Here is a 13,508-nt window from a genome sequence, read left to right as displayed (position 1 = left end):
AACAAGTACTGTACATTTTTTGAGGTAAAACTGGTGAAGTATTTCACGAATACTGCCTACATTTCGTTGGATATCTATTTTTCTTACCCTGCTTTGAATACCTTAAACTTTTTCCATCTTCTTTTTTTTATTCCATGTCAAGTATTTACCTAGCTGGTTTAATAAACAGATATGAATGAAAATACTACTTAATTCTCAAGTAATGTTATTCGATTGTTAAACACGTGAGACTTGGAACAGAGCATACTCAAGACTGCGTTGCATCTACAGTGAGATTCACTTTGGACTGTCAGCATTTCTTATAAATAATACCATCTTTTACTATTCAACCAAATGCTGACAGAAGTGAAAAATCACAGCTGAAGAATTAAATAGCAAGTTAATCGCAGAATTGTAATTCTGTTTCCACTTCCACTGAGTACTAATCCCTGTTCTAGTGATTTCTAATCCCGGATCAGCCGAGTTTTAAGCTCATCGACTACTTCAAAATGAAATGATCTATTCCTCAAACTTTTTCCGTCTCCAATTTTTCATTTCATGTCAAGTATTTAGCTGATTGAATGAACCGAGATATGAATGAAAATACTAATTATTTCTCAAGTAATGTTATTTTATTGTTGAATACGTGAGTGAATCCCAGCCTATATCAATTTTCTAATATGAAGCGTACCATGTAATTAGCAAAGAACACGTTGTTAGTGCTTAATGATGTGGTTGTTACTTTCAGAAAAGAAGCGTAACGATTGTAAGATGCAAGTGGCCTGCCTGAAGGAAGAGTGCGAGACGTTGAAGCATGCGCAGCATGAGTCCGACAAGAAACAAAAACAACGCATGGATCTTGAGGAGAGCATCGTCTTCCACGAGAAGGGTATTGAAGAATTGAAGAAGTCCATCTATTCTCTCGACATCCAACTACTCAAAACTAAGAGAAAGGTCAGTGTCTCTTGTCAATCTTAGTAATGGATTGTTGTTGAATGAAAAAGACTAAGAAATTGTCAAAAACCACAGATTTATTGATACTTAGAAAGACAATTGTCAATCTCTGATAAACTTATTAATTATTATTAATACATTGTTTATCAGAGATTGACAATGGTGTAATAACCGAAACCGGTCTTTCTAAGTTTCTAAATCTGTGGTTTTTGACAATTTCTTAGTCTTTTTCATTCAATATGAATAATTACCACAATATCAACTTCTCATCTACACAAAAAGTAATGGATTTTTGATAATATGCACTGGAAAAGATAGCCTTGAACATCAAACCACTAAAAACTAAGAAAGAGGCCAGTAATTCTTGTCGTAATAATGGATTTTTGATGGATAAGTACTGGAAAATGTAGCCTATCTTAAAACAAGGGCTTTTATAAAATAAAATGTGCTTATTAACCAGAGCCATTGGTTAATTTGTTTTTATTTTTAATCTGAAAGATGCGTTTAATGGCATTGGATAACATTTTTAGCATATTTTGATACTCAGGACTCATCAGTACTCAGGGAGTATCACGATCAAGGACATGTTACTTTTAAATTTATATTTTGTATTCCAATTGAAAATTCATCAATATTAATGCAGCCCAAGTATTTCAAATACTAAGTTTAGAAGGCATAATTATGTTCTTACTAGCTTACTATAGTTATTGGGACATATGATTCTATAGCGATAGTTAATAATTATTGCAGTGCACAAATCGTACCCGGCTTGACCGAGCTTGGTGAAACCGGGCACAAATGTTTTACCTCATCGATTTTCTCTTGTGATTGCAGATAGAAGAGCCATTGGTGCCTTTCAACCAAATGATTGCTGAAAACGTGAAGGATGAGCCGCGACTCAAGTTGTGTTCTATCGGCAACATCATTCTCGACGAGAGTCGCACTTCAAACCTGACAGATGATATCAAAAACAAACTGATCAGAATTAGAGACGAGTGGCAGCAGCAAGTGCATGAATTGAAGTCACAATTACAGGAGATTGAATCCACTAAATCAATGGTAATCATTTTATCATCTTCCAAATCGATTTTACTGACTTTCAAGTGGCTTGACACTGGCTTTGAAATGTTAGATACAACCTGAAAAAAATAGTAGGTGTTTGTTGTTAATGTGATTTGGATACAGGTGTCATACAAACCCATTTTCACAATCATTATAAAAACTACCATTAATAAATATTGTCATCAGTTTATTATTCTTCATTCTGTCACAATTTTATAGCCTTTTACTTTCCTTGCCCTATTACCATAGGTAAGGAAAGTATTGCTTTCCGAAAAAAATTAAGGTACCACAATTTCTAAAAGTTTCAAGGTCCCCTGAGTCCAAAAAGGTGGTTTTTGGGTATTGGTCTGTATGTGTGTGTATGTGAGTGTATGTGCGTCTGTACACGATATCTCATCTCCCAATTAACGGAATGACTTAAAATTTGGAACTTGAGGTCCTTACACAAGAAGGATCCGACACGAACAATTTTGATCGAATACAATTCATGATGGCGGCTAAAATGGCGAAAATGTTGTCAAAAACAGGGTTTTTCGCGATTTTCTCGAAACTGGCTCCAACGATTTTGATCAAATTTATACCTAAAATAGTCTATATCAACTGCCACAAGTCCCATATCTGTAAAAATTTCAGGAGCTCCGCCCCATCTATGCAAAGTTTGATTTTAGATTCCCAATTATCAGGTCTCAGATATAATTTAAACGAAAAATTGAGTGGAAAAGATTGAGCATGAAAATCTCTTCAATTAATGTCAAGTAACATTTTCACCTAAAATTGAAAATATGCTTGAAATTTGAGAAAATGTGATTATTCAATTGCAAACTGTTGGCAACTGTTGATTCTATTAAATCATTCACTATGAAGAGATAGCAAATCTCGTGTGTATCCAGCGTTATTGTCCTGTCACCAGCTGGCTCAGATCTTTGAATAGTAGACTTGAGATGAGAGGTACACTAGCGTCAGGTGATCAATTTTTATAACGGCAAGGAAAGTTGTGTGAGTGCGCCACACCAGATTTTTTGTTTTGTAATAATCGACTGTATATAGCAATAAAATTAATATTTTCAGAGAGAAGAACATAGAGACAGATTGTCTGAACGAGTGGAAAATAACCAGAAACAATTGGAAGCGCTTCATCAGCAGATTAAAACTATCACAGAACACAAGGAAAAGGTAAGATGGAAGTAGATATTGTAGTACCTATGATAATATAATCATTTATGTATCATGAAAATATTATTTATACTCAAGCCATCAACTGACGTTTTGTCGGGCATTTTAGACTGACAGGCGAACAGTCTTGGACAACACGCTGATGAGTTCGTATTTCTGACTTTTTGTGACTATTATTAGCTTTCTTTTTCATTTTTATTTTGTTTGACGTGTTCTTGTGGTTTTTTTGATCACATTATAGACTTGAAATACTAAATACTGTAGTAAACGAGTATCGAAGGATGAGACAATTAACGCTAAGGGCAGGAAAATATTAGAATTATGTGAGACTTTCAATTTTATTATTTTGAATGGCAGAACAAGAGGAGATAAGTGGGGGGATTTCACATATGTGAGTGGTAGAGGATCCTCTTTAATCTATTTATGCTGTGTGTCCATGGAGTTGATTTCCGCTATAAGAAAATACTGCGTTATACAGGAATATATATCTGATCACTTACCTATCGAAGCAGTATTAGCGACAACCAATCTCCCGGAGGAAGAAAGCCAAATTCTGCCGCTATTGCCAAAGTTGAGGTGGGATAAGATTAAAGGAGTCATACATTCAAAAACTTGCAAATTACTGCAGAGAAATTGGAGATTTAACAGGGGACAATGAGAATAATCTTGAATTGCTAAATGACCTTGTTTATAGAGCTGCTAATTATAGACCCGGTACCTGTAATCAAAAGTTGAGAAAATCAAGTATAAAAAGAAGGTGGTTCGACAAGGAATGTTAAAGAATGAGGGTGCTGGTATTTAGCTTGTTGAAGGTATTTAGGGAGTCCAATTCGGAACAAGTCAAGAAAAATTATTTAAAGACTGTCAAGGAATGCAAACTTCTATGTAAAAGTAAGAAGTGGGTTATTATGACAAAGTGAAGGAAAACTTTAAAGCAGTTAAAGACAGTGGTGAGTTATGGAGTCTGATAAACAAATTTCGAAATAAAGAATATAGAGTTTCTGGTAATATAAAAGCAGAGGATTGGGTTACGCATTATAGACAAGTTTTTGGCTCAACAGGCAGTGTGGCTACTTATTATGCAGCATCATATGCTGAGGATGATACACTAGATAATGACATTGACATGAATGAGCTGGAAAATGCACTTAAAGCCATGAAAGACAATAAAGCGCCAGGAGAAAATAGAATACCAGCAGAGTTTTACAAGAATGCCTCTAAAAATACAAAGAGCTTATATTGAGATTTTTCAATAATATCATGAGAGGTGGACAAATACCATTAGCTTTCTCACGATCAATTATATTTCTATTGTACAAGAAGGGAGAAGCTGATGACGTAAATAATTATAGGGCTACATCCTTCATTGATGCAATCGCTAAACTATTCTCAGCTATATTGTTGAACCGATTAAAAACTTGGGTTGAAAACAGAAATATATTACATGAAAATCAATGTGGTTTACGCAAAGGTTATTCGGCAATAGATAATATTTTTGTATTATATAATATGATTAAGAATAGTTCAAGTCTACCCAAGAAGAAACTGTATTGCTTTTTCGTCGATTATAAAGGAGCATTCGATAGTATTGATAGATATGCTTTATTTTTTATGTTGAATAAGCTAGGAGTTTCATCGAGGTTTATAGAGATCTTAAATAAGTTATATCAAGAGACTAGAGCTACAGTATGGTGTGGAGATGACAGAGGTTTACGCGGATGATGTGGTTCTCATGTCGGAGAGTGCGCAACAACTGCAGTCAATGATAGATAGGTTAAACGAGTACTGCATTCGGTGGAATCTAACAGTTAATATGGTGAAATCGAAGATAGTTGTTTTCAGAAGAAGTGGAAGATTAGCGGCAGAAGAGAAATGGAAGTTTGGCGGTGAAGAGATAGAGGTTGTGAATACATATAAATATCTAGGCGTAGTTTTCTCCTCGAGATTGTCACTTCCCGAGCATTCCCAATGGCAGATTGACAGCAGCAAAATTTGGAATTAATAGCGTATGGCGAAAACTTATCATGAATGAAGAGGCAACTTTATCCATGAATTGGGTGATATTTGAAACAATAAGCAAAGCTGTCGTGACATACGCGGCTCAGGTTTGGGGGTATATGGAGAGAGAAGAGTTTTAGATATTTTTAAGATCATTTGTTAAGAGAATATATGGTTTGTCAAAAAACACGCCAAATTATATGATTTATCTGGAGACCGGAAAAGATATTTTGTGGCTGTATACGTTGCAAGCACATACTAAATACATATTGCACTCTTTCGAGCTCCCGGCTGAGCGATATCGATCAATGATTGCAAATTACTGTTTAGAAGAAACGTGTGGATGGTATTCGGAATGGACGAGGATATTGAGAGATATTGATATCGAATTGCCGACTGCAATTGCCGACTAGCGCGCAACTGGCAAGCGGTGAATTTCAGACAGGTGTGGGAGGCAACATGGGAGCGGGCACTGATAAAAATGAAAACAAATTTTCAAAATAAATGGCTAGAAAGACGAGAGCGTTCCCAGTTCCATAAGGTGTACGCAGCTGTCAAAATTGATAAGACGATAGATTATATCAATGATGAGAATAGGCCAACGCTATATCATCTATATTTAAACCAGAGGGGGATTATTTTCATTAAATCATAGCCCACATAGAGAAGAAGAGATTGGTATTTGTTCAATGTGTAACAGCAGAGAAACAGAGGGTATCTTTCATTTTATCGGTAGCTGCTCCATACTGTTAGAGATAAGGATGAAATGGCTGAAAAGAAGGTCAATGGAAAAAAATCAGTGATAGATTACTTGAACGGTAAATGTTGGCAGAGTCTGGTCGGGTTTTTGAGAGAGGCTTGGGCTTATAGAAAAGAGTTGATAAGGGAATTTAATTTTTGATTCGTAAATAATAAAGTCGTTGATAGTTTGATAAGTGTCATTTCAAATTAGTTATTAACGTTTTTATTTGTCTTTGATCAATCCAGCCACATTGACGCCCATATTGAACTTGATTACTGTCATAGTGAGAATGTGTAAGCATTCTGAGCATTTTGTGTGTGAGCATATGGTGCTGTGTCTGCAATAAATTTTTATTATAAGGACTGTAAACTATCAACCCGGCTGACGGCTTCGGCCAAGCCTAAAGAACTTTTTTTTACCTTGTCAAAAGAGAACATATTCTGTTATTTTGAATTCATTTTTCAAACTAGGTGTTTTTTGTGTGGTATTGTTGATCTATTAAAACAAAAATTTTCTTAAAATATCAATTTTCAATAAAGTTATTCAATTATTCAAACAAGTTACTCAACAAAAAGTTATTTTTTGTCATTTTTTAGAAAATTTGTGTAGCTTGATATACAAATCGAAAAACTTTGAAAAGTATCACCAGTAGAAAGTTCATTTTCACTTTCCTTGCCCTATTACCATAGGTAAGGAAAGTATTGCTTTCCAAAAAAAATTAAGGTACCCTAATTTCAAGTTTTCTATACGTTTCAAGGTCCCCTGTGTCCAAAAACATGATTTTTGGGTGTTGGTCTGTGTATGTGTGTATGTCTGTGAACACGATAACTCCATTCCAAATCAACCGATTGACTCGAAATTTTAAACTTAAGGTCCTTATACCATGAGGATCCGACAATAAGAAATTCAAAAAAATGAATTCAAAATGGCGGAAAAAATGGCGGATAATTACTAAAAAACCATGTTTTTCACGGTTTTCTCGAAAACGGCTCTAACGATTTTCTTCAAATTTATACCATGGATAGCTATTTATAAGCCCTATCAATTGACATGAGTCTCATTTCTGGGAAAATTGCAGGAGCTCCGTAATATTCTTGAGAAAAATGGCGGATAATCACTAAAAAACCATGTTTTTCAAGGTTTTCTCGAAAACGGCTCTATCGATTTTCTTCAAATTTATACCATGGATTCATGAGCCCTATTAACTGACATGAGTCTCATTTCTGGGAAAATTGCAGGAGCTCCTTAGTATTCTTGAGAAAAATGGCGGATAATTACTGAAAAACCATGTTTTTCACGATTCTCTCAAAAATGACTTCCAAATTCATACCCTGCATGAGTCTCCATTCTAAGAAACTAATGGGGGGCCCACCCCATCCTTGAGAAATGGACTTTGTAACCTCCTTCTTGTGCATGAGGTAGGTAAGTAGAGCAGTTCATAAAAAGAACACATACATAGTCGAGATATTTCATCTGTAGAACAGCTGTTTTGACGACTTTAAAAAAAAATCATCGAATTTCACAATTTACACAAAGAAAAAAGTACTCTGAAAACAATTATTATTATATATACACATATACGCAGTAGTCTGATCGTAGTTTCAAATAAGTTGCCGCCAATCGTCATTATGTTATTCCCTAAATTATTCTCGTTTAAGAACGGGGCTTACAGTTCAATGAGCAAGGAAAGTTGTGTGAGTGTACCACACCGGATTTTTAACCTTTGCACAGCACATCCTTAACGCTCTTGAACATCAAACCAATATAATTCATTGAATTTAAGCTCTTCCAAGTTCAAGTGTGGGTGAATTGTTTCTTTCAGTGAGTGATTGTCTATTTTCTAAGGATCAACTATTGTATTTCATTTAATATTTAACAAGCTCTCAATAAATGATTATGTTAGTTTTTTATTATTTGTATTTTCAGCCCTCCAAATTGAAGAATTTCAGTGCAGTTTATGTTTTTAGAACTTGGAATTTTTGTTGTAAATATACAATTTCAACTATTGTTTTTTTATAATTCGGGAGAAGAACAATTTTGAATTGAAAGTGTTCCTTTCTCAATCATTACCATGATTTGTGCTTCTATGAATAGAATAATAAATATTATCAATAAATCATACTTTTTAAATTTCAGGAATCTGCAAGGTATAAAGCTGAAATTGCGCAACTGTCTCAAAGTATTCAACAGACTTTGGAAAATATGCCAGTTATTGATGAGGACGAAAAAGCGCAGAAAATTGAAATGTATGTTCTATTACTGATGTTTGGCTTTATTAGTTTCATACAAAACATTAAAATTATTATGTTAATGTGTGAAGAGAGAGAGAAAATACTCTCTATATCTAGAGATTCTACCTATCAAAGAATCATCAATTTACATTTCAATAATGTAAAAACATTTGATTGATTCAATAGATTTTATGAAAGGCACTTCTCAACAGCTTATGATATATTTGAATTAGTAGCTGCGAATTATATGTGAAATTTTTTTTGCTATCAAAGTTTCTATTGGTAATTTGTAATAACAAATTTGTGCAAGAACACTTTGTATTTTTACACGAGTGTTGGAGTGTTCCAATTAAAAGGGTGTCGTCCAAATTAAGACTTTAAAATTGATTTTTCTGGAAAGTAGATTTATTAAGTGAAAACTCCATATCACAGCTCTTGATCAAGAATACATAGGAATTATTAAGTATTTAACCTTTACAACTTTCGTAAACATAAGTTTTATTTGACTCATCTACTTGTTTCTGTTATCTAGGGATATCAAACAGAAAGAAGATATAAAAGCCTTGATAAAAGCAGCAAAATATGCATTTCAAAAAACCAGAGAAATCTACATGAACTTCGCTAATGAAGCTGAGGTAGGCCTAATAAATGTATATAACATTCAACGATTTTTCAGTGTTATTAAATAACACTGAATTTATATTAAATTTTAATATAAATTATATTTTTATCAGTGTTATTCAAATCCAATTTGATATACTGTAGCATTTTGGAGCATTATGTTTTCTAACCCTAATTAATTCTACAAATTAAACAGTAACAATCCTAATTTAAAGCTATAATTGAACATTTTTGATTGTACATGAAGCCAAATTCCCTCATATCAGTATGAATGAGCGGGTCCAGTACAGTAGAAATATTTCCCTGGGCTCTTATAGGGCTATTCATAATCACTAAGTGTCCCCTTAGAATAATAATCCCATTGGAATGATATTTTCACTGTATCGGGAACGTACAGTATCAGTACTGATATGTGAGAATCTAGACTTGAGCTTAGTAATACATACTTTCAGTTTTATGTACAGAGCCAAATATTCTGAATAATTTATATTAGGCCTTTTTTCTTGTAAAATTATAATTTTCTTGTCATGTTTACCACTTTCTGCATTCTACTATGATTGAATAGTGAAAAGCACGTTATGGGTTATTTTATTTTATCATTATGGAATTTAAATACGTCTATAAAATATTGGTTTAGTTTGTTGTTTGATTTTGAGCTACCGGTACTCAATCATGCTCATTGGAATCCTAGTTCTATATTCACAGAGAAAGTATTGAGAACATCTTTATATTATGATTTGTGAAACATCTTCAATGTATAGATAAATGAATAAGTAATAATTAACAAATTATTGGGACAGGTAGTATGACAAAATTGGTATTATTGGTAAAAAACGTGTTTAATTTTGTAATGTTTTCAACTATTTCAATTATGTACCTACTTTTGCTCTTTAGTCACTATTCATAAATACTAGTGAGTCTTCAGATTAGTTGTTTCTTGATTGCTCAATAAACAGATTTTTCTTAGAGTATTGGTATAAACATATTTTATTTTGCTTCTTCAAACTTGTGGATTACTAAAAAATTATAAAATCTGCCTAATATCTCCCCAACAATAATCACTGTTCAAATTTTATGTTTCAGAAAACTGTACAAGAAGCTTTACAAGAAGTTGATGATTATATCAAAGAAGTCTCTGAGTAGGGATAGTATGCTCATATTATTGCTTGTTACTTCACGTTTAATCAATATTCTATTTAGATTCAGATATTCATGTTAACATTTAGCTTTATTTACAAACACTATAAATATTATATTTCTAATAAAAAAATTTACAGTATTCTGTTTTATTCATTGTACCTGAGAGTACTCTGTATTTTAGCTGTAAAAGTTTATACGCCACAAGCTGTAGCCTATGTTTAACGTTTAAGTACAGTATAAGTACCGTACCGTACTGAAAAACAACATTCAGAAAAGATAAGAATATTATTGTATCTTCTTATACAGAGAGGTCAAAAAAATGTATAAATCCAAGATGGCGGCCAAAAATCTGATTTCAAGAGTTTGAAGTTATATTCACCATAGTAAAATCTGGTAGAACTGGATGAATCTTTCGGATATTGTAGTATGATTATTTTGGAACTTCCAGATGACTGAATTGATCCGATATCCTCGACATTATTAGAATTACAGACGATTTTTGAAAATCTACATATTTTTGCCGCCATCTTGTTTTTTTCATGATGACAAACATTTTTGAAATTGCCATCATGGATAATCTCTTTCTAAACATCATTATAAAGAGATTGATACCATTCCCAAGTATGTACCTTCAAGGAGTCATAAGTTACACGGTTTTCTAATTGTTGTGATTGGCATTTGGTGGAAAAAGCGTGTTTTCCGCTGCAAACAGTACTTTTTCCGATGACGCTCCAGTCGTAAATATGGACTTACAGCCTCCAACCAGATGTCATTTTGAAACTTTGGAAATATACTAGAACACTGTACTAATAACACTTGTGTATGTCCACTGCGAATACATGTACAGGGTGGAAAGTGAAATATTGTCCCCGAAAAATGTATGTTTCAAGTTTTTGAAGTTGAATAAATAATGGAAAGAGTGGTCGAAATGAGATGATTCTCTCGAACATCTTTGTTTGGTTAATTTTAAACACTTTTGTGGTAAAACCAATCCGATATCTCTCACAATAACTGAATAACAAGCGATATAAAAATTTATGTCAATAATGACCGATCATCTTGTATTTTTCAATGATGTCGAATATTTTCGTTGTTTTCTTCATTAATATTATTATTCGTCTTGTTGTAACGGAGAGATTGAGACCATTTGCAAGTCTCTATCTTAAAGTCATGAAGAAATCGATTGTATGGTTCTAGCCTGTTACCTCATGCTTATGGAAAAACGCAACAAAAATCATGCAGGGTTTTCTTTGGAGGGCGCTGGAGAACTCATTTTTTGACGTACAGCGCATGAAGATATATCGTTCTAAAGTTGAAAAAACGCTCTAAATTTCATAGATTTAAAATTCCTCTGTATCTCTTGCACTAAAAAAGTTATAAAACGCTCTAAATTTCATAGATTTAAAATTCCTCTGTATCTCTTGCACTAAAAAAGTTATAATGGAATGAAATTTGAACAAATATGGGAAAAAGATTTTTTGGGCTTTTGAAGGTTATAACTAAAAAAATATTCATTTTAGAGGAATCTTTTATAGACCAAAAAGTGTAGAGGAAGATTTTAAAAATATTTTCGTCTAAAGAAACGGTTGAATATTTTGAACGGTTATTGAAATACAAGCAATATAGCAAAACCCTGAAAATTTTGGCGGCCATCTTGTTTCCGAGGTGTTTGCCTGTGATTTCGACTTATCATCATCACGATCCTTATTATGCTTGACCTAACGAACAAATTGAGACATCTTCCACGACTGTTACTCAAAAATGACCATGGAATGACATTTGCGCCCGGACTCTATTCCTTTGAAATTCTTTATCGAAATCATGTATCACAATCATGATCACCTTCCCATTTAAAAAAATGAAGTTGGATCCAAGATAGAAAAAAATATAATATTTTTGAAATTCATAAAACAAAATGGCGGCCATTTAATTTTTCTTCTTTAATAACTCAGAAACCGTTGGTTTTACAAAAAAATTACAAGAACAGCATATTTTATTAAATTTAATTTCCTATCGATTGGTACCTTATATTTTTAAGATTGGACCAATATTAAATGAGATATGGCAGCTTTAGTGACAGGATACCACTGTCACTGGGGGTTGGATGTAGTTCATACCAAGGCATGCGGCTAAAGTCTGCCACAACAATGCAACAGTCTCCGTCTGCTTTGCATGTCATTGTAAGCTATTTTAGATTATTTCATGCCTTGGTATTCTTGAATTTTTTGTAAAACCAATGGTTTCCGAGTTATTTAAGAAACAAAATTTTAAATGGCCGCCCTTTTGTTTTATGAATTTGAAATATTATCTTAAATTTTTTGTAGCTTTGACCAATGTTGTTGATTGTGCTAAGTTTCAATTCCGTATGCTCAACCATTATTTAAAAAATAAGTGAAAAAAGCAAAATGTACGCTGTGTAAGTAACTAAAGTTACTTACTAGACAGCGTACTACACGTACTAAACTACGACAATTTAAATAAATAATATTAAGGGGCGGTTTCCGAGCTCGGGATTTAGCCAAGTCCTATAGACTTAAAACAGCTGGAGTCAGAAAATTGGCTTTCCAAAACGGGGCGTAGTCGGAGCTTTTATAACAGTAGTCGTCGTAGTTTTTATTTTCTCATTTCTATAATTGGAAACGTTTTTCCTTGACGAAATTAGACATTCCTAAATAATTCAAAATAGCTGAAACTTAACACTATCATAGAGAAACAATAGCGTAAGTAGATAACCCATGGTATAGGGCGTTTATGTCGCAACGTTTACTGTTATCTCAAGCCGATAGTCCACGTACCGTAATTCTTTCCCGTGAAGCTGTGTGACACTGGTAGTCTCTCATATCGTGCCGTTCATACACTCTCACCCCAACAAAACAGTTAAAATCGACAGTAATCGGCTTGAGATAACAGTAAAAGTTGCAAGATAAACGCCCTACAGTATACCATGGGATATCTACTTACGCTATTGTTCCTCTATGACACTATTTTCTCTTTATTTTATTTTGTGTTCAATTTTCTAGTTTTTCGAAATTTAATTCAAACGTGACTATGACAATGACTGTGACTACGCCCCGTTTTGGAAAACCAATTTTCTGACTCGAGCTGTTTAAAGTCTAGGACTTAGCTAAAGCTTTATTCACACCAAACTATTTCGATCTGCAGAGTGGCAGAGCAACAGAGCACAGATATCTTAGCGTCCGCAGAGTTTGTATTCACATCAAAAAACATCTGTGGGCCGACAGAGCTTTTCGCTCTGCTCTCAGTTGCACTCTGGCCGAGGGAAGATGATGTCAAACCAGTATGTGCCGTGTTAATGCACGGCATTCATTTATAAATTCATTTTATAAAAATGTTCCTTGGCTCAATAGGGGCAACGATGATAGCAGTGACGATGATCTTCTTTTGCTATACTCTTGTAGTAGTAGTGGTTGATCTCATTGGGTGCACCCAAGAAATAAGAAAAGAAAAATTTATGGCGAGTTTCATCACTTGATGCGAAATCTCCACGCTGATGAAGACAAATTTAGGGGGTACTTTAGACTTAGTAAGGACCAATTCAGTGAAGTTTTATCATTTATTAATGATACAATTAAAAAAGAAGATACCAA

General features: G+C 33.6%; 1 protein-coding gene across 2 annotated transcripts in view; it reads left to right on the top strand.

The window, feature by feature from the left end:
- Positions 1-10,039, top strand: part of LOC111048601 (kinetochore protein NDC80 homolog) — a 44,762-nt gene extending 34,723 nt beyond the window's left edge. For both annotated transcript variants that reach the window (XM_039430297.1, XM_039430298.1), the window contains 6 exons: positions 728-933; positions 1,768-1,992; positions 3,064-3,168; positions 8,045-8,154; positions 8,672-8,774; positions 9,844-10,039. In XM_039430297.1, coding sequence (XP_039286231.1) covers positions 728-933; positions 1,768-1,992; positions 3,064-3,168; positions 8,045-8,154; positions 8,672-8,774; positions 9,844-9,903 — 809 coding nt within the window. In that variant the 3' untranslated portion in view covers positions 9,904-10,039. The remainder of the gene's footprint in view (positions 1-727; positions 934-1,767; positions 1,993-3,063; positions 3,169-8,044; positions 8,155-8,671; positions 8,775-9,843) is intronic.
- Positions 10,040-13,508: the final 3,469 nt, after the last annotated feature.

The sequence above is a fragment of the Nilaparvata lugens genome, chromosome 6, assembly GCF_014356525.2.
Source record: "Nilaparvata lugens isolate BPH chromosome 6, ASM1435652v1, whole genome shotgun sequence".
Taxonomy (NCBI): Eukaryota; Metazoa; Arthropoda; class Insecta; order Hemiptera; family Delphacidae; genus Nilaparvata; species Nilaparvata lugens.
This window is presented reverse-complemented; position numbering and strand designations above follow the sequence as displayed.